Source organism: Rhinolophus ferrumequinum, chromosome 20, assembly GCF_004115265.2.
Source record: "Rhinolophus ferrumequinum isolate MPI-CBG mRhiFer1 chromosome 20, mRhiFer1_v1.p, whole genome shotgun sequence".
Lineage (NCBI taxonomy): Eukaryota > Metazoa > Chordata > Mammalia > Chiroptera > Rhinolophidae > Rhinolophus > Rhinolophus ferrumequinum.
Genome location: NC_046303.1, coordinates 50,221,793 through 50,243,704, shown reverse-complemented (window position 1 = coordinate 50,243,704; position 21,912 = coordinate 50,221,793). Strand labels below are relative to the sequence as shown.

Here is a 21,912-nt window from a genome sequence, read left to right as displayed (position 1 = left end):
TTTAGTCGTAAGTTGACAGCTACATGCAGTAGGACACAAGAGCTAACAATGGCTGCTTTGTCTCATAATAATCTCTAGTCGCCATAGAGAGAGCAAGTTCTTAAATAAGGGCACACAGAAGTGTGTATAATAAGTCAAAGAACAATTCTTTAAAGCCATGATTAATGTCTACAATTTTCTGCTATCAGTAAGGCCATGAACTCATAGGTAAACATATTTTTCACTCCATGTATGACCACGTGTAAGAACATTTTTACAGCAGATTCTTGGGAAGTCAATCTATTGCCCTTACTGCTTTGCCATCTCATTTTAGGAAGACCATATAAACCACTTCAACAGACGAATTTCTGACTTTTATTTTTCAAGTTAGAATGAAGATTAGTTCTCCTAATTCTGTATCTAACAGAAATATTTGCTCGTAATCCTCTAAGAAAACTTTTTCATACAATGAATATTCTTCTGAACTCTCCTTCAACCATTTCTCCTCACAATAAACAACTTTGTTCTCTTAGTCTCCCTCCCACCACCACTAGCAGCTCCAGCTTTCAAATATTTTGCATGGTTTTAAGGATCTCTGGTAAATTCTCCACATTCCCTTTAAATTGAAAAAAAAAAAATCAAAGGTAAATAAGATTCTCCAACAAAGGTCTGACGTACGTCAGAGTTAAGGGGATTAAGTCATAGTTTTTACATGGTAAATTTCTATTTATATACCTTTGACATGTTTGCTTATTAGGTATAGGTCTATATTTTCAGCTTGTGTATTCCCTTTGAATTCTAGATCTTTTTCTTCCACAATATAAAAAAGTTAGTTCTTCCATATTTTGTATTAGTTTAATTTTCTCTCAAGTTGATTGCCCTTCTTATGCCATATGTAATTTATTTTGTTCTGGCCACTTGTCAGATTAACAGGGTAAATTGGAATTTTACTTACTTCATTTTATAATTTCAGCAATTTCACTGAAGAAATTATTGGGCAACACAAGATCTCACAATGATGCCAGTGTAAAACCATTACAGGTATTGCCCGCTTTTCAAAAGTTCATGTTACAGCACCTCAGTTTTATAAAAGACCTATATAAATACACACCTATATTCGCTAATGGAAACAAATCAAAGAGGAACTTTGTTTTTACAAAAAAAGGCAAAAAGTGAGAGGTGTTCAGTGTTTGTTTTGCCGCAAGTTGTTATAGAGGCAGTGCGTACGCAGATAAGCTTTTACTATATGTTAGTGTTATTTTAGGTTTTATGTGTATGATTTGGTAAGGTTTTTGGGGGGAGGTCACAATTTTTTCCACATAAATTAATGCTACAATTGACCGTTGACAATACAGGTTTGAAATGTGTGATCCACTTATATAGTTTTTTCAATAAATATAAGAAAATGTACGTATTTTCTTTTTCCTATCATTTTCTTAACATTTTCTTTTCTCTAAGTAACTTTAATATAACGATACAGTATATATACATATAACATATGCGTTGACTGTTTATCAGTAAGGCTTCTGGTCAAAAGTAGGCTGTTAGTAGTTAAGTTTTTGGGGAAGTCACAAGTTTTAAGTGAATTGGTGCCCCTAACCTTCCTTCTCCTCGCTACTTCCTGTTGTTCAAGGGTCAACTGTAATTGCTTCTTCACTTTACAAAAGATTTCATAGGAACACTCTACTTTCAGATGGGGAGCACACCTGTAATTACCATAGATTCCACTCCAAGTTGGTACTGATCCAACTCTTTGGCCTTTAAACTGCACACCCTTCTAATAAATTCTAAGCCTGGGAGAACTACCCTTTCAGAAGTGACATGTCAAGCTTTATTCACTTTCTGCATGTTGGGGAAGAGGGAGGCAGAGTCTCCATTATAGCGTATTTCAGGGCTGAAAGGGGGAATCACCATATGACATTATTATTCTAACACCTAAGGCTAAAGGTTGCCCTTTAAACCAGAATTGATAGCAAACTAAAAATAGAAATTAGAAGTGGTAAAATTAGAAGAAAATGGAAGACGAACAGGAAAGCTATCAGCAGAGGAAGGGATCCTTCTGAAGGGTAGGAAAGAGTAAAGATCACCTTCACCCATCCGATTATTTGGCCTGGTGCCATCAACGGCCATGCTACCAGACTCTGGATGGCTTATTTTATTCAACCACCACACCAGGAGGTCAATGTCATATGCTTGATCCCGATTTGAGTCAATGGGTACGAGCTTCATGGTCAAAAACTTGCCTTTTTGCCCAATCTCTCATAAATACCAGCACTTGTCCTAAATGGATTCACAAGAATGAATATGAACCAATCAATGAAAATTCATCACAATTACTGGAAAAATAATCAGGAAAACCTGACCTGTGATTCAGCCCATAGTACAGATTTCATTTAGGAGAAACTATGGATGGTCTTGGGTCAGAGATATGTGAGAAACCAGGCTCTGTTACTTACTAGCCCTATGCGTGACCTTGGACAAGTTAATTTTTCAGAGCTTTAAAGATAGAACACGTTACAGTAGAGTTTGACATGAAAGGGAGGCTCAAGTGATGCCAGGGCGGCCCCACTGCCTCCTAGAGTTAAGAGCACAGGGATGCAGCCAAGCCCCCATGTGTTCTGATCCTGGTTTTGCAGCATACTAGCTGTGACACATGGAGCAAAGGACAGTCTCATCTTTCTCATGAAGCTGGGATGATGAATTAAAGCATTTAGCTAGTGCCTAGCACATAGTGAATATCAAAATGTCAAAATGTCAAAACAGCTGTCAAAAAATGGCAGCTATTTTCTTTAATTGTTAATACAAACAAGACGTATGACCATCACTATCTGTTGATCAATGTTTCTCAAAGTGTGGTCAGGGAACAATGGATATCAAAATAGCCTGGCCTGTCTGTAAAAAAAAAAAAAAAAGTCCTGTATTCCACCCCAACCTATTCAAAAAGATCTCCAAGAATGGTACCTGGTAATACTCATTTTTGAATCAAAGGTCCTTGAGATGCATACTAAAAATCAGCAATTATTGATTCAGCTGGTCTTCTGCTATGTCACAATAATTTAAGACTTGTCTTCTACTACTTTACTATGCTAGAATTACCCAGTATCTGGGTGGTTTTTTTTTTTTTTTTTTTGCTGCTGTTGTTGTTGTTTTGTTTTTTGGCACTTTTTCGGATCTCAACATTACCCTGATAGGCTCACTCCTGTTTTTTTCCCCCCAATGGCACTATCTTGATTTTTTTGCCCCTCTCTGACTAGTGGTCAGCACACTATGGCTTTGGTTTGTGGCCAGTTTTGTATAACCCCACCTCCAGAGGGAATATATGTTGAAAGGGTTGTTTTAAAAAAGAAGACGACTGCACTAGAGACCAAATGTTGCTCACAGAGTCGAAAATATTTACAGTCTAGACCTTTACAAAAAAGTATGCCAGCCCCTTGGTAGCCTGTAATTGTTTTTAAACTCCAGGTCTCAACATAATTTATTTTTTAAAAAATAGGAGAGAACTGATCATAAAAGAAAATCTTTGGGTAGACATTTACAACTACACCTACTATAGGGAAGTAACATTGCCACAGTTCGTGTGTGAGTGTGTGTGTGTGTGTGTGTGTGTGTTGGGTTATGATCAAATTGTGTGTGTGTTGGTTATGATCTGGTTGCAGTCAAAAAAGTTTTTAAGCCCTTGGGGGTATGGCTGGGGCTAACAAGCACAATTGGTTAACAAGTATTTATTAAAACTCACTCAGTAATTTTTACAATAAAGGTATCTGGGAGAATATAGAACCATATAAAATGATTCCTGCTGCTTATAACTTAATGGATTATTTTTTTCATTGCAAAATGGAAATAAAAGCTGTTCTGTACACAATATACACTGTTGTAAGGAAAAAAATGGAATCATCAATGCCAATTACTTCAAAAGCATTATACAAACAAAAGATTTTAGCTATACTAACAACATACTGTATCAAACATGTATAGGTTCTTTACCAATTCCTAGTTTCCTCCAATCTTGGAACTAGCCCTTTTTTCCTTTGTGTGGGTGCATGTGTGTTTGCATGTGCGCATGTGTTTGTGTGTGCGCATGTGTGTTTGCATGTTGGAGCGTTAAAAGAAGTATTAGATGCCTCTGCTCTTTCTGTGTCATCCACTAATGGCTTCTCCTCTGCATCTATTTAAAAGATGTATTCTTTTTCCTTTCCTTGTTTCTAGGAAGAAAAACATTTGATTAAATTCTTGTGCAAAAAGAACAATTAAGACTGATCATCCTACCCTTGGAAACACTAAAAAATCCAAAATAAAAAAATTTAAGTAACAATCTTTCCTTTTATCTTTATAGAGCACTAATTTGCAGGGGTTTTGTGATTGTTTCAAACAAGCTAAAAATATTAATTTTATAACACATTTCAAGAATTTTGCAAAGAAAAGAAACACCTACCTGGGAACATACACAAGAAAATGACACTTTAAAATGTTTTCATTATATGAAATGCGCTGCAGACACACAAACCACAAGCAGCGTAAGTGAATAAAAGCTGGTGCAATGCTGAATGCAGGTTTGCCTTATACCACAAAGAGAAACACTTGCACACTGCACACATGTTGTTTTAGCTTGGGGTGCCACCGAGATGGGATCTAGGCATTTGTGTAAATACAGGAAGCTGTAACGTGCATGTGTGTCTGTGTGTGGAAAAGACGGTTGTAAGCAGAAGGGGTGGGACTTGCCAGGAGTAGCTATTCGAGAAAATCCCTTTTTCTCTCCCCCATTCATTCTTTCTAGCTTCAGTGCCTGGCACAGTCCTTACAATTACTCACTGGCTTTTCATTCTAAAGACAACCAACAAGCTTTCAAAAACTTCCTACAGTGTTTTTCACACACTTTTTTAAAACAGGCACCAAATCATTCAATATTTGTTTTAAATAAAAAGCAAACTATTAGCCCGTTTCCTCATTCCACAGACCCCGTGGGCTGCTTGCTAGAAAGAATCCTTTGTCGTGCATCTAAAAAAAAACACAACGCGGTTGGTAAATTGGAAAATAATAGATTACTCTGTTTCCAAGAATGTCAAAGCTTATCGCCATAAATTTTGTTCTGCCCCAGTGAGTACAATTTCATGCTCCTGTTAGAGAATTTGCCCTCCTAAACAAAGCCCAATCCAGCTGAACATCCCTCGCCTTTTCGCTCTGGACACTCCGTTAATAAACATAACGGCTGAAAGAGGACGCCAAGTGGGCCAATTTCCTTTATGCACAATGGCATCTGCCCAGCGCAGTATCGCCAACCACAGTGAAAAGTTGCCTTGCAGATGCCAACCCCAAGCCGGCCGTCCTGCGCTTCCCAGCCTAGGACCAGAGGGTGTAGATGGGCAGAGAACTCTAACCTCTCAGCTCCCGACCTCCAGAGGAGAGGACGAGAGGAAAGGCTGACAAGAGAACAGAGTAGGAAGGTGGGCGAATGGGAGAGACAGAAATGGATGCTGAGGGGGTGGGCAGGAAGGTAGGGAAGGTGGAGAATGCGGGGAGAGGTGAGAACAGCTACAGGATTCAACAGCAAAGGGGGAAACGGCGGTGGGGAGCGGGGGCGCGCAGGGGCCGATCCTCACCGTTGAACGCCCCGGTGTCGGCGGCCTCCTCCTCCTCCTGTTCTCCGTCCTCGGAGTCTGTGTGCATGGGCTCCTCTGCGAAGTTGACCCCTTTGCTGGGGGTGCCGCCCCCGGCGGCGGCGCTCGCGTCCCCCCAGGTCCTGCCCTCATGGCCCGAGCGCGCGGCGCCTTTGCGTTCGTTCTCCTGCTGCAGGCGCGTGAAGTGCTGCAGCGCGAACTCTAGCAGGTCCGCCGGCTGATGCCTCAGCACCTCCACCGTGAAGCCCTGCAGCAGCTCCGTCAGTCCCGCCGGGATCTCGATGCTCATCCTGCCTCCCGTGCGGCGGGCGCCTGGGCGCCGCCCTCGCCCCTTCCCCGGACCGGCCTCGGGCCCCGCGGGCGCCAAGCGAGCACGGACGGCGCTGGCGGCGCTGCCGACTGCGAGCGCGGAGCACTGGGCCCCAGCGGCCCGGCTGGCCCGGCGCGCGGCTCACGGCGCGCGGCTGCTCCGAGCGACGGCGGCGGCTGAGCGAGCGGCCCCGGGAGGGCTGGCAGCATCTCCGCTCCTCCCGCTCCGCCACGGCCGCTCCTCTCCGCCGCCCCCGCCCCGCCCCGCCGCGGCGCGCTGGAGGAGCGCCGGAGCGCGCCCACGTGACCCCGGAAACCATGGCAACCCCGCCGGCAGGGCGCCGCGCACCCGCCGCTCACAGGGGCCCGGACGCTGGCGGTCGCCTGCGGGCTTGTTGGGAACGCTGCCCGGCGCGTCGCCGAGGTTTGGGGCCCCCACTCAACACTACCTCGGGTTTTGCCCCCGCCGACCAGGCGCGCCTCGCTGTCCACCTGTCCGCGTGCCCGGAGCCAGCGGGCCACTCCGCCGAATTCCCACACGTCATGCACCGCGGGGAACCCACGCAGAGCCGGTGCCACGCGATTTTCCCTGAAACTTCAGCCTCCACCTCGGTAGCGGCATTTTATTTTCCTCCGAGAACCTAGTTGCATTGATAAGTGTGGGTAAAGTCTTTTGCTTAAAGTCAAAGAGTGGTACTGGTTCTCTTTTGGACAAAGAAGTGATACCCCATCTTTGTGACACCTTTCTTTTTCTTTCACCACATTTTATCCAACCTCTCTCCTTCCATCCTGTTGAATATGTTTTGCTTTACTAATACTGTACTATTGTCTGCCCTGTGTATTTTTTATCATTTAATTGTGAGGCACTTATCAAAGTTAGTCGATGCCTTTCAAACAGGATAGTGCAGCAATTGGAATAAAATGTCATGGTCAGGACAGACGGTCCTAAAGGAAGACAAGCTTTGCTTGATTAGGCTCTTATTATTCTAAAAGTTTCCCTTATGCTTGAGTGATTTCGAATGATATCACCAAAAATAAGAATACTTCAATATAAAGAGAAATAGAATTAGAGATGTGTACTTTTAAAGTAGAAATCCTTGACTTTGAAATGAGGCTTCTTCTGCAAATATTTACAATTTTGAATTATAAAATTGTCTTTTGACAATTAAATGCTGGTAAAAACACGTACTTCATTTTCTACAATGACTACCATACCATTATAAAAAAAATATTTCAAGAGCAAGCTCACTTAGTTATTCTGATTTAGCTTTCTACCCATAAAAAAGAGTAAATACATGACTCAGGAAATTCAGAGACTAGAAATCAAGATGTAACAAATTAGTCCCTTTTCTAAACATACTTGTTGATATTAACCTTTTGTTTATAATCCAGCTTGTATTCATTCCATGAGTGAATGTTTTCACTATTTCCGTTTCTTTTCAACCTCGTAATAATATGTTGTCTTAAGTATAATAAAGTACTTCTAATTGTGTCGAGCATTTTAAGAAGTAAGCTTTTATTAAATACCATGATCCTTATTGCATAGTCCACTATATTAGTCAAACTCTAACCATATTAGCATTACATAAGCCATATAAGCATTATTATCATTATAAACCTAGTAATTTAAGATGAATTTGCATCATCTTTATGATGTTTTATTAAGATTAGCATTGTTCGCATGTGGCACAAAATGCAAAATACAGTAGGTTAAACAAGATAGAAGCTTATTTCTCTGTGACATAAGCAGTTCAGAGCTGTATGGTGGTTCCACGTCATCAGGCACCCGCTCCTTGCTCTGTAATCCTCAGTTTGTGGTCCAAAATTGCTGCTCTATTTCCAGTCATCTCATCCCTGTTTCAGCCAAGAAGAAAGTGGAAAAGAAAAAGGAATTTCTCCCCAACCTACATACCCACCTCTCTAAGGACACTTCCACAGAGTCAAATATACCTATTACTCTTACATATCTCTTGGCCAGAACTTAGTCAAGATGACCACAACAATGGTGTGACAAACTGAATTTTCCAAAGGTGACTACAAAAATATCTCCTGTTCATGTGCTCTTCTACCGTGTGACCATGCCACTCCCCCATCAAGAGTTGAAATGTTCGTTCCCCTCCTCTGAATCTGGATGGGCTACGACAGCTTCGTAGAAGTCAGCCAGTATGACAGAAGCAGCCAGCCCGGGTGATGCCCTTTCTGAAATTCGGACCCACGGAATCTGTGAGCATAATAAGAAGGTTGTTTTAAGCCTCTCAGTTCTGGGGTAATTTGTTACACAGCAGTAGTAACTGAAGCACTGGCTGTAAGGAAAACTTGGGAATGTAATCTTTATTTGGAGCAGTCATGTGCCAAGCAAACATTTGGAGATTAAGGAGAACCAACCCTGGAGAAAATAATCAGTGTCTGTCACAATGCTTAACACCCTTTTCCCCAGAAATGACAAAAGAAAAATGTTTTCCAAACATTTACAAGAGCCGTATTTCAAAGTAGCATCCTACGTTTTGTGTTTCAAAATGCGTTTCTTCCTTTTTGTGGACTTTCTATATGAGGCGTGGTAGGTGGCTCTGACATCAACCACACTGCCAGCGTTATGTGGCTATCACTTCTTTAGAGGTATAGAAGTGAGTCAAAATGCATTATTGGATTAGATAACCTATATGGTCTGTCCCATCCTGTGATATTCTACAATAGTATAATATCAAAAGATATGTTGGATTTAAAACATCTTTGCAAACAGCTCTCTAATAACAATATTCGTTTGCATCAATTCTTAAGTCAATAATTATGACCTGAAACAGTAAAGCTTGATCCTGATATTCCAATTATGTTAATATTGTTCTCAGAACAAATATTCACTTTTCAAATCATATTCTGACTTTATTCACTAGCACATAACCATTTCGGTAATATTGTATGATTTCCTTTGCTTTCATTTTCAGGCTATTTCCTTTTGAACCTTGGAGTGCAGTGACCATGGCTTATGGTGGCTATTTATCTTTGAATAAAAGAACCTCACTGATGTTGATTCTTTGGTTGTTGATTCACAAAGCAATTGCAAAATAACTCCAAGAGTTCAACAAAGAAGTGCTACCAAATTTGTTTCTACTCATGGGAAATTAAACAGATATTGGACAGTGACATCAATTTGTTTATATGCAGCTGCCAAAACAGAGCAGCATGGACAAGCCAATAGTTTGGCAGGCTTTATGATGGATAATAATAACTATCACCAATCAGCCATACCATATTTCTTATCAACAGTTAAGAAGTATCCTGATCAAGGGTCTTTGGTGCAAGACATATATACCCACTCAGGGAGATTTTAAAAAGTGGGCACTTGAAAGGAGACAGGCTTTGCTTGCACAGGACCCACTATGACCATCATTGTCAGTTTTGTATACCTTTAGCAGGTCAGCACTGATTAATTTCGGTGTCTCTAGTTCATGTTCTCAAGAGAGAGAATCCGCTTAGTTGATCCTGACCATCCAGTGGATTGGATGGCCTTGAGTGAGAGATTCTTTCTTGGTTCAGTCCATGTGGCCAGTGGGATGCAAGATAAAGAAGTGTCAGGTGGTATTCATACAGGACACAGCCAGCCTCTTCAGCAGAGAGAAAATTCCCAAACATGGGCACTATAGGTGATGTAGGCACCTCACAACTTCTCTGCTGAAAGATGGCTAGCTCATAGCCTGAAAATCTTGTAAACTTTTGGACTACGACTAAAAAGAATATTTAATCTCTAGATGCAGCTTTGCAAAAGGTTGCCTCTGGAGGACCCATTTCTCAAACTTGAGCAAGCCTCAGAAGCACTCACTGGGCTTGTTAAAACACAGTTGCTGGCTCCACCCCCGGATGTTCAGATTCAGTAGGTCTGAGGTGGGGCCGAAGAATTGCATTTCTGTCAAGCTGCCGAGTGATGCTTATGCTGCGGGTCCGGGGACCACAGTTTGAGATCCTACATTAGACTCCCCAGGGAAGAGTTTGTATTCACTGAAAAAACAACTGCTTGAAGTAACTTTTTTGCTTAACGTCAAACCATAATTTTTCTTTGGCTAAATGAAAACTAAATGCAACTTCGTTGTTCTGTTCTCCTTTAAGGGGACTTGCAAAGTTGAAGAGGTCCTCAAAAGCAGCGTCCTTAAATGCTACGTTTCATAAATAGAATATGGGTTTCCTATTAAGGACTAGGTTGGATTCACAGGTTTATCTCTGCTTCCTGAAACTCCACTAAAATAATGGCTAAAGGAATGGGGAAAATAAAACTATAAACCCATAAGGACAAAAAAACAAGAGAACCATGATAAAATTTAAAATAATTGAAGAACTTAAATTACTCAGCCTTGAAAAGGAAGGAAATTCTGACACATGCTACAACATGGATAAACCTCGAGGACATTATGCTAGTGAAATAAGCCAGTCAAAAAAAAGACAAATACTGCATGACTCCACATCTATGAGGTATCTAGAGTAGTCAGAAATCATAGAAACAAAGTAGAATGGTTGTTGCCAGGAGCTGAGGGGAGGGGGAAATGAGTTGTTTCATGGATAAAGAGTTTCAGTTTTGCAGGATGAAAGGGTTCTGAAGCTGATTGCAAAACAATGTGAATATACTTAACACTACCGAACTATACCACTTAAAAATGGTTAAGATGGTAAACTTTCTGTATTTTATGTATGTTTTCCCACAACGTAAATATTTTTAATTACAAAAGAAAAAGAGCAGGACAATAGACAAGAGCAGATGGGAGTTGTCTGCTAGAATTTTGGAACTAACTTCGCAAACTAGAGAATGCTGGAGGCAAAGCTTGGGTGAAGGGTCCGTGAGAGAAGCCAACACGAAGCAAGATCCCATCTGTATCACAGCGCGCAGAAGCACAGAACCTGAAGACAGGTAAGGAGTGAGGATTCATGCAATGTTTGCGTAGGGAGCTGATAACACTGTCCCCCTCTGGCCCCTCCTCTGCCCCAGGTAGGCCATGCTGGCAATTGCTCTCCTCCTTTCCCAGCAGGAGATGGAGGTTGACTTTCTGTAGAATTCTGCACAGCTGATTGTTGTTATAAGTACTGGACTGGAAAGAAGGACTAATTCAGATTGGAGGAACTGTATATCAGTGGTCTCCTTCCGCCACTGGACCCCCAAATCAGAGGATTCCTCTTTAAGGAACTGACCAGCCCAAGAGACAAGACGGACAGATGCTGACATTTGAGGTTGAAAAACCCAGTTCTGTCTTTTCACCCCATTTTGAAGTTGACCAGTCTGTAACTACCACCACCTCCACACACTTCATAAACATGAATTCAGGTAAGAATCATCAGATGTCCAAGAAAAACTTTCAGTGTGAAAGACTGGGCCCAAAATAAATGAAAAACAACAACAACAAACCCTAAGTGAGGTAAAGACCGCAGTAAGCAGAAAAAAATTTTTTTAAGCGCTTTAATATCCTCAGATACATAATAATATAATAAACATTTATTTAACAGCTACTGTTCTGAGCACTTTATGTCCATTAACTCATTTAAAGTTCACAAGAACCCTATGACATACATGCATTGTTACACTACAGATGAATAAACAAGAGACAGGGAGTTTAAGTAACTTGTCCAAGATAACACAGCTCGCAGTGGTACTGGCATGGGACCCTAGGCACTCTGGCTCTGCAGCCACTATTCCATACTTGAGGAATAAGAAAGGACTAGAAATTAAAATTATGATAGTAAAAATCTGTCAAAAAAAGATAAAAAGAGTTCAAGATAAAATTGAGGAAATTTATCAGAAAATAGAAAAATAAAAATTCTAGAAAGTGACAGAGAAAGATAACAAAATTAGAGGATTGACCCAAGAAGCTCAACATCCCAATAATATGAGTTCAAGAAAGAAACCAATAACAAATTGAGAAAATTGTTAAAGAATTTTTGCCAGAATTAAGAGACATGGATTTCTAGGTTGAAGGGGCCCATGGACAGGCCTGTGGGACAATAAATAAAAACACCACCACCAAGCCTATAATACTGAAAATTCAGAACACTAACGTCAACAGAAGTCTAAAAGCTTAGACCGTAATCAACTTCGCAGCAGCAGTACTGGAAGCTAGAAGGCAATGGAATGATATCTTCAAAATACTGAGGGAAAATTATTTCCAACCCAGGTTTCTGTACCCAGCAAAATGAAGGTAGAATAAAGATATTTTCAGACATGTCAAGTTTTAGATAATACAAAGTCTCATTACCCTTTCTCAAGAATTCGAGTAAGTTTTACCAAAACAAGGAAATAAACCGAGAAATAGAAATATATAGGATCCAGTAAGCAGACGAGATCTGACATATGCTCCCACCACATTAGCCAACCTACCTGCACCTGTCGTCACCTGTACTTCTGATCTAAGTTAGACGTCCATGCCCTATCTGCTCCATCCTGACCTACTCAAGGAAATTGCTTCTGCAGTTGCCACCCTCTTTCTGTGTCATCAATGTTCCCTTTCAACTGAACCATTCGGTGGCAACAGACTCTAGGGGACCCCTGACACCTGCCCCCTGGTATTGAAGCCCTGCAGAGTGTGAGTGCTACCTGTTACTTCCTTCTTGCCAATAAAATAGGGTAAAGGGGAAGGAATTTTGCAGAAGAATTAAGGTCCCTAAACAGTTGATTTTGAGTCAATCAGAAAAGAGTTTATCCAGGACTAGAGTTAATCAGCCAAAAACCCTTTAAAGAGGGGTGAGGGCCTCCCTGAGGGGAGAAAGTCTCCTTGCAGGCTGGCTGAAGTGAGCAGTCATGTTGAGGAAGCCCAGGTGAAATGCTTTCTTCACTTATTTTTCAGAAACGACTTTTTCTCTTGGTTTTTCTCCCACCTTCTAGCCCATCTTCCAGTCTTCTTTCCTGGATATGTCTTAACCTCCTAACCTCTAAATGTTGAAGCCTGCAGATGTCTTCTTTCCCCACACCCAGTCCTCAGTGGTCTCATCCAGTCCAATGGCTTATTTATATGTGAGTGATTCTCAAATTTATACTGTCAGTCCTAACTCTGAACTCAACACTTCCATACCCAACTGCCTGAGATGTGTGAAGCACCTCAAACTCACCATGTCCTCAACACTGAACCCTATTACTAGTTCTGTGCTATGCACTGCACCGAACAATGCTTAGGACATAGTGGGCGCTCAGTATTTACTGAACAAAAAGAAAGAAGTAGGGGGGAAAGAAGTTGTGTGAGGAGGGAATGCATGCAGAAGAAAAGGCTAAGGGAATTCTTAGGATAATGGTAAAGAAGGGTCTAGGATAGCAGCTGTTCATCCAGGTCCAACTGAAGCAGGAAATCAAAGACATACAGAAGGAAGTCCCCAAAGAAAAAGAAAAGCACTGATGAATTCTCTAATGTGTTTGACTATATTGAGAAAAACTACACTTCTGGCGAAGGGTTTGGAAACTGAGTAAATGATAGTTTCAGAGAAAACTAGACAATTGAAGAAAACAATGCAATCTACTCCAGGGAAAACAGAATATTGAACAAGAAAGAAAATAAAATCAAAGAACATTGTGTGGCTTAGCCATAAGCAATATTTATGTAGTCATAACAATCAAGACAACAAGTACTGACACAACCAAAAAGTGTGGTATGACTATATAGGGCAGAAAAAGAGGAAGGGAAGAGTGTGTGTGGTGTGTGGTGTGTGGTGTGGTGTGTGTGTTTGTCTCTGTGTGTGTGGTGGGAGCATGCAGTAAGAGCACTAAATCCTGTTATTCCACAGCAGGACATCAATAGAAGTGTCTAAATTGAAGAACAAGAAATAATATATGTATTATTTAGAAATACATCATTAAATAGCAAAACAAAGAGCTTAAATCATTGAAAGTGGTTGCTTCTGGGAAGTTGGAATGATACATTCATTTGTTAAACTAAAGAGTGAATTTCTATAGCAGGTAGTAAGTTAGAGGGATCCCCACATTTCATACAACTCTTCCCTTTATTTCTGGGTTCAGGGGACCATATAGCTGAAATTTGCCAGTCGCTCTGTAGTGGGCTAACCATCTAGTGGGAATCCCAAGCCTGCATCATCAGGTTCTATGAATTTTAGAAATCAGTTTCTCTTAAGATAGGTAGGCCCTTTTTACAGGGAAGGACTTTTAAAGTATTCATTCTCTAACTATCCTGTTTATTGTACCACTTACTTGAATGTTTGTGAAACTTCCCTTTGTTTTATATCTTGTTCTACTTCAGTTATTGCCTTTTTTTGCTCCTTGTTTTCCATCTCCAATTTTTTTTCTCCATTGTTATTTGTGAAATTCAAGAACCAAGATTCCCAGGTGTAGAATTTCCTAGCCAAGCATCGTTCCTGTGGGGCGGAATGTTCTGTTTTACTTTCAGTCCTCTTAGAGCTAAAGTGTGCTCTATTTGAAGAACAGTTTACCCTTTACCCTGCCTCAGAGTCATTGTATCTTTTGTTTGTTGAGGTCTAGTAAATTTTTTGGTCTAGTAAATTCTGATTGGTCTTTTTCTTGCCAACAAAAACAAACGACACATGTATCACAGCAGAAGGAATACTTGAGGTGTCTAAACTACATTTTATTTACGATTTTAAGATATATCTTCTGCATTTTCCAACTCTCTTTTACTGCACAAGTTCTGGAATTTGTAAAAAAGACATATAAGCTGGACATACATACCAAACAGAGAGCTAGGTGCCATTTTTGGTAGACTCGGGATAATGGAGATCATTCAAATGCATGAACGTTTTTGTTCATCCACGGGCAGCCCTTGGTGTTACTCCTCTGCAAATGACTCCATAAAGATTTAGATTTTTTAATTCACTCATCTCTCTTACCACCAAACCCACAATTCCATTTACCTGCTGGAAGCCTCTGCGTAGCTATGTTGCCAACACCTCAATCACCAAACTTGTCAGAAACAAAAAATGAGCTTGACCCCTCAGAATTGTTCTTCCCCATCTGTTCTCTATGTCTGTAAATAGCATCATAACACCTCTAGTCAATGGCTTAGACTCAGAGCCACCATTGACCTTGGCCTTTCCTGTCCCAAAGTGGATTACTTGTCAAATCCCTTTGATTCTATTTCCATGGTGTCTTGCTGACATTTGTCCTCTCCAGGCCATTCCTAATAGCATATCCGTCTCAGTATGCTCAGGCTGCCATAACAAAATACCATGGAGTGGGTGGCTTAAACAACAGAAGTTTGTTTTCTCACAGTTATTTAGGCTGGAAGTCTGAGATCAGCGTGCCAGCATGGTTAGGTTCTGGTGAGAGCTCACTTCCTTGCTTAGAGAGAATCTCTCTCTCACTGTGTCCTCACCATGGCTTTTCCTCCAGCTCTTTTTTATAAGACACCAATCCTATTGGGTTAGGCCCCACCCTCGTGATCTCATATGACCTTTGCAACCATCTAAAAGCCCTATCTCCGAATACTGTCACATTGGGGGTTAGAGCTTCAACATAGATAATTTCGGGGTTCACATTTCAGTCCACAGCACTGTAGCAGGCTGGGTCTTCATCACCTCTTGCCAGAATGTGTTTTCTGCTTAATCCTCCAGTCTCCAGTCTTTCTCATTTCCAGTTACACATTATTTTGAGAAATCTTTCCTGGGTACATTTCCATTTATATGACTGTGTGATGACAAACCTCCGATGGCTTTCTGGTTCCTGGAGAAGAAAGGCAAGCCTCATTAGCATGAAATTCAAGAACTTTGATAATCTGATTCCAACCTAATTTCCCGGCGTTAGCTCAAAGTCTCCATCATGCAGTTTATAACACAACCAAATTGGAACACTTGCCTTTCTGTTAATGTGTCTTTCAATTTCCTGCCTCCATACCTTCATTCGTTTGCCCCACTTGGAAAGCCTCTTACCTAGTGAGAAAGCCTGCCTCTTACTCAAATGCTATTTCTTTTATCCCCTGGCCAGAAATAACTACTCCCTATTTGGCGCATTCTTTTGTACTTGTATTGTAACTTTCTATTTTATTTGTGGAATTGTGTGAACCCCTCTGGAAAACAACTTGTTGGAAGCCTTGGGTTGTGGCCTGGCTTACACCTGGGGTAACAGAATCTTTGCAGGGCCTAATACCAGCAAGCAGTGCTGTGGGTGCTTGTTAATATGAACCATGAATCTATTAATGGAATGACAATATTTCATAGTCAGATGGACACAAGATAGTAGTTAGGTTAGTGATTTTCAAGCTATATTAATTGGAGTTTTATTCTATTCCACACTTCAGGCTTCAACAAAATATTTTATTTGGAGAAAGGGTTTTTTTGCCAAGTATTTTAAACCATTGATCTTATTCAACTCCTTCATTTTGTAAATGAGAAAAACGAGGTCAGATGGAAATTAAAAATGACATTCCCAAGGTTTCCCAACTGTTTAGTGGTAGAAGCAGAAGCAGAATCATCAGGACTCTGATATATGAACTATAGCATTTGGAAATATATCCTTATAGAGCAGCTTAGTGACCTCATTCTTTTCAAAGATACTATCCTGCTACTGGGAAAAATAAGATAACATCTGAAATGAATCATAATAACTCAGTAAGGGCACCTAAGGTTAAATCTTGTTAAATCATTTTTTCTAGGCACTGTGTGGTACTTCAGGACTATGAAAGATTGTGTGTTTTCTCAGGAAATGTGTCCTAATAGAATATGCCTGTTATCTTAAAAGGCCAGTGTCTAGCCTTTAGAGATAAAACTACATAAACTCCATAAAATGTAAGTTTTGTGCAAAGGCTTGATCCTATAATATTCCCCATGATTTCGCAGGGACTACATCAAAGTAAGACCATGTAATAATTAGGATATCAAATATATTTATGACTTGTGTATGCTTTCATGTATGATAATAATGTTGCAATGGTATTTTTAGCTGTTGCTTAGTTCTGGACTTTTTTTTCTTTGAAACTTCTTTTAAACCAGGCCCTAAATTCACAATGTCTCCCATACATGAGGAAGTATTGAAGGAACATGGAAAGCTACCCAAAGTATTGTTTTTACTGCAATGTTACTTTACAATAGTAGTTCACTCTTAACAGCAGCACAGCCTGACAAGGCTTATCTATGTATTTAAATAGAACCTCCCACTTAAAGAACTCAGAGCTTTGTGAAGCATGCCTTTTTTGGCATGAAATAATCCAGGGAGGATGGGAAGCTATTGGGAAGAGAGTTTATCATCAATAAGAATAATATGTCCAGGATGCTACTTCCTGGGCCAATTTATGTATTTAGATTTGATTTCTTATTTTGGGGACACATCACAATGAATCAAAAATATTAATGCTGAGAGTTGCACTAAGCAAAATAAATAAGAATAAACCTTGAAAGATATTTGAAATACAACCATTTTCCAGGATTAAAAAATATGGAAAGTTACCTGTTTGACATAGATTAAGGAACATTTCCTTTACTAGCAATAGTGGCTCTGAGAGAGAATTCATCGAAGAAGTCAACATTATTTATAGTCTCCTCTGTGCAAAGCACCATGCTAGGAGTTACAGGGACACAAAGGGCCAAGTAGGACGAAGTAAAATGTGCCTGTCCTTATATTCTAGCTGGGGAGAATGACATTAAACAAATACATAGAAAACAAATTACGTAATTATGAAGGCGTATAGGATGGTGTGTGAGAACCTACAATGTGAGATCCACTTCATTTGGACATGAGTGGAAATGCGTCCTCTTTATTGACTTCTAGTATTGTGTATAGACATGCCGTCTTTTGCTAGTAAATAGAGCCAGAGACTGTTAGCAGCAAGTCTGCCAGAGCGGGAGCAGCTGATACCATTATGAAGATCCTTGGCTCAGAGCCAAAGCCCCAGAGACAGCAGTTGGCAAAACGTAGCCATTTTCCACAGGATTACCTCGTCTTCCCACAAGGTGCAGGGCCCCTGTCTGATCCTCCCCAGCAGGCTTTATTGCACGTCGCAGGAGCCTCTGATTCTAGTGGGAAGTGGGACAGACAGGTCGGTGTTAGTCATGAAGCAAATACTTAACGATCTTTTTTTTTTTTTTAACTTTTAAGCTGCCAATGCTGTATTCATAAAACTCCATAAATATTTTTAATTTAATACAATTTTCTAGGTGATATAAAAAGACAGGAAACTTGAAACACTCACAATTGTAGTATTTATCAAAAGCCAATCTTTTCTCCTTTCCTTATTTACATACTGATAGTTTCTTCAATGAAATTCTATTCATTTTTATAGTTCAGATTTATTAGTTGTTTATGTAACAGAATCCTAAATTTAAATATCCCCAATCCACACTTTATACTTTTTTTGTTGTGCATTTTTATTTCTACACATTAGAGACCATTTTCTTCCTAAAGCTTGGATGCACTATTTTATGTCAAATAATTCCTTTAAAATCCAATGTATTTCTGTGTTCTTGTGGTCAGTGTTCTCTGAGATCTACCCTCTTTCTACTTCCGACTTTTTATTTAAGTAATTGTTCCCTGAACAGAAGAACTCTATTAACCCTTTGATCTCCATTCCAGACTTCCTGCAAACTTTGCTATGTGACTTTCCATTAGAAAAACAAAATTTCTAAGTGTATCCATCTTTCTACGAACTTAGACCCTAAACACCTAAAATTTCATTGCTTTCATTAATCATCAGTTTTCAATAGAGAGCTATCACATTCTATCCTTACCTTTCCTGATTCAAATCAGTCTCAATTGGTTAATCTCTTTTGCTCATAGTTTCTAAGTTGCATTTGAGTTCATTGACATGCCCCATGCCCACCCCACCACCCCCACTTTCTTTATTCAATCTAGAAGTAACTTACCTCTTTCTTTCAGTTCCCTGTTAGTTATCCAATTCTTTTCAATTTTAGAAGTCAATCACATCCCTTTAAAATATGCATTGATCATGTCATGACCCAGCCCGAATGAAATGTGCCTTCTCTTTTTTGGAAATTGTAAGATGACTGCAAAGCTTACATACAGTAGAAACCATGATAAAACCAGACAAAAGGAGCACTGCATGCTGATGTCCTGTGTTCAAATCCTAAACTTTCTCTAACTAAGTTTGGGTCACTTTATTGCCTTTCTGGGTCTCAGAGTTTTCTATAAAATTAGGGATTGGATACTAGATACTCTCTAAGATTCTTTTTAGGTCTAGTGTTCTATAATTCGATGCCTCAAAAAAAAATACTTCATATCCTATACAATGTACATACCTGTTAAAATTTTAAACTGTATAGGAAATCAACTCTGTTTAATATTCTTTTTCTGTAACATTCCTTCCAATTTTTATTTTGCATACTTTCACCTTTAAAAAAATTCATACTCTTAAGATTCTAGTGAAAATTTATTTTTCTTTTCTTACTCTTTTTATATTTTCCCTCTTCTCTTCCTTCGTCACTCTATAGTTGTTACATTGCATCTAGACTTGTGTATTTGTCACCAAAATGATAACATAATCCATTTTTTCTTGTCATCCTTATAATAATATTATTTTTGTAGGCTGCAACTTACATGTGCTCATTCCCTTATTTATACAGTATACTGGCCTTCTATCTGCAGTACAAATTTTTAAAAATAATATTTTAAATAATAATACATGAAATTATTTGAAAAACAAGAAAATATAAAGAAAAAAATAAAATTTCCATATTCCCACATCCAGAGACAAAAGCTGTTATTTTTTTAAAACAATTTGGGATCATGCTTTATGTATTATATTCTCTTGATTTTTTAATACACAAAACAGACAGCCTCTACCATTTCTACTTCTGTCCTCTTTATTTATATAGCTTCACTTTTCCCTAAGCAAGAGACTTCCAATCTTTGATAACTCTACTTTCACTGACTGTGCCCAGAAATTTTTGCTTATTAATGTTTCATTAGCATTTTACCATGCAGTATATTTTCAGACTTTCTATTGTTATGCATATTGCAAAAGATTGCATGAATATTCTTGCCTTATTTCAAGCTTTATCTGTAATGTATTGGAATTCCAATCACATTTTCCTAGCGTTTTTATATATTTGACACAGTTAGAAAGCAACCCATATGCTGGCTCTATTTTTAAAAGCCTTATGCCTCATTGTATTGATGACTGTCTCCTGACACAAAGGTACCATTCAAGCTCTGCAGTCATTCTGTTCTTGGTTTGAAGATACTGGAAAGTCTAGTCTGTCATCTTCTTGTTGTAGCATAATTTTAGGCCTGCAGTATTATTCTGTCACTTGCTACTACTAGTCTCTGCAATGAAATTATGAAAAAAAATTTAATCTGAATCTAAAAATGTTGAGCATCTCCAATTACTGCTATTTTTTTGTTAGCTTCCCTAAATGAAATAGTCAAAAACACTAGAGTCATGGATTTTATTGTTTCCCTTTTCTCCAGAATCAGGCTGAATATAACTGCCAAAGGCTTATTTTAACAGTTGGGGAATTATTTGCTAATGTAGTGGTAAGCCAGTCTGTTCCAGGAACTCTCTTTTTTCTCTTGAACTTTATTAGGCTTTCTAACTATAGACATTTGCCTCTGCCACTTAAAATCTAGTCTCCCATTAGGAAAATAAACAGCACAACCCCAGAGTTAATGATCAGAAGGAGTCCTATTTCATTCCCTGGTACTTGCATAATTATCAGAGGCTCTCTTTTCAGAGCCGGACTGCGTGGACATTAATCACTCTCTAGGCGTGTTGGTGTCACAAATTATTGCAGACTTCTCTTTTCTCTAGGGAAAAAAAAAATGACACAAAGTAGACTACTACCGTTTTCATCTTTTTGTTTTTTAACTTATATTTGTTTGTTTGTTTACCTAACCAGCCAGCTAGCTATCCAGCTATCTATCCAGCCAAGGATCAGTTTCTCCTTTTTCTCCGTTATCTGACACATATGTTAGTATATCTCTCAGTAAAACTTACCTGATTCAGTATCCTCTTCCACCTTTCATAAATTTGCTTGCTTATTTCTTTTTTACTTTCAGTGATTTCTTCTCCTTGATTGATTCCTACTGTTTCGGCTGCTTCCTCGGTGTCACACACAGATTCCCTTCCCCAGGCCGCCTTCCTTTTCCCTGACATCTCTATCTCATGATCTGACATCTCTCACCACTTTCACACATGCTGGGTTAGGCGTTTTACTCAACGACGGTCCTGATTCCAAGTACCAAGTGCAGCTCCTCTCTCATCACATATCCTTGCTTGTTTGGGAGCAAATTATTATACTTGATACCACGCTGTTCAAAAAAGTTCTTCTTACGATAATCATACTTCTTCAGCTTTGCTTTCCTCCTTTAATGTTTGTCCATCATTGAGTCTGAAAGATAAAAGCTGATGGAAAGGAATCAAAGATTCTAAAAGAAATAATCCACACTTAGGATGAATGACATCCACCAAATATCAGAATCACCAATTAGAATTCTTTCAGCAGCAACTTTAGAGGGTTCCCCCTATCCTGTATTAAATATAGCATAAAACCACAAAGACAGAGGTTCATAGGGAAGCCTTTACACTCGGCAAGAACGACTCGTGTCTTTTATGAAGGTCCAAATCATAGAATTAATGGTTTGACAAGATGAACAACTGATCATTGAGATTAAATGTTTTGTTGAGATAATGACTATAATTTTAGTTATTTTATGGAGACTTACTGGACTCTGATAGCTATCCCTTCCCCAAATATTAACATTTAACTAGCAGAGCTTCCTTTAGCCTCTAGGATCCCCGATTTCCTACAAAGATGTCATAAGAATTTTAGAAGGGTCAACCCTTGCAGTGTTTTCTCCAAAAACTGCAAGGGTTGGAGACAGTTTTTTGAGACAATATTTGGAGGAAAAAAAGATTGAGTTCAATATTTTAAAAAAATAATCTCTGATATATAGATATGTGTGTGTGTGTGTGTGTGTGTGTGTGTGTGTATCTATATATCTTTGTGTGAAATGAAGAATGATGAACATGCTGTCTAGATTGCAGGGATTAGTGCCATAAAGAGTAATCATATTCTCCCACAAAATCTTGTTCCACCATCATAAGGACATCATAAGGTATCAAAAGACATC

The 21,912-nt window shown here is 39.4% G+C and overlaps 1 protein-coding gene across 1 annotated transcript in view; it reads right to left on the bottom strand.

Annotated features, from left to right (window-relative positions):
- The window catches only part of PRKAR2B (protein kinase cAMP-dependent type II regulatory subunit beta), a 90,163-nt gene extending 84,141 nt beyond the window's left edge, over window positions 1-6,022 (bottom strand). The window contains exon 1 of the mRNA XM_033088721.1: window positions 5,577-6,022. Within this exon, the coding sequence (XP_032944612.1) occupies window positions 5,577-5,883 (307 nt within the window). The 5' untranslated portion in view covers window positions 5,884-6,022. The remainder of the gene's footprint in view (window positions 1-5,576) is intronic.
- Window positions 6,023-21,912: the final 15,890 nt, after the last annotated feature.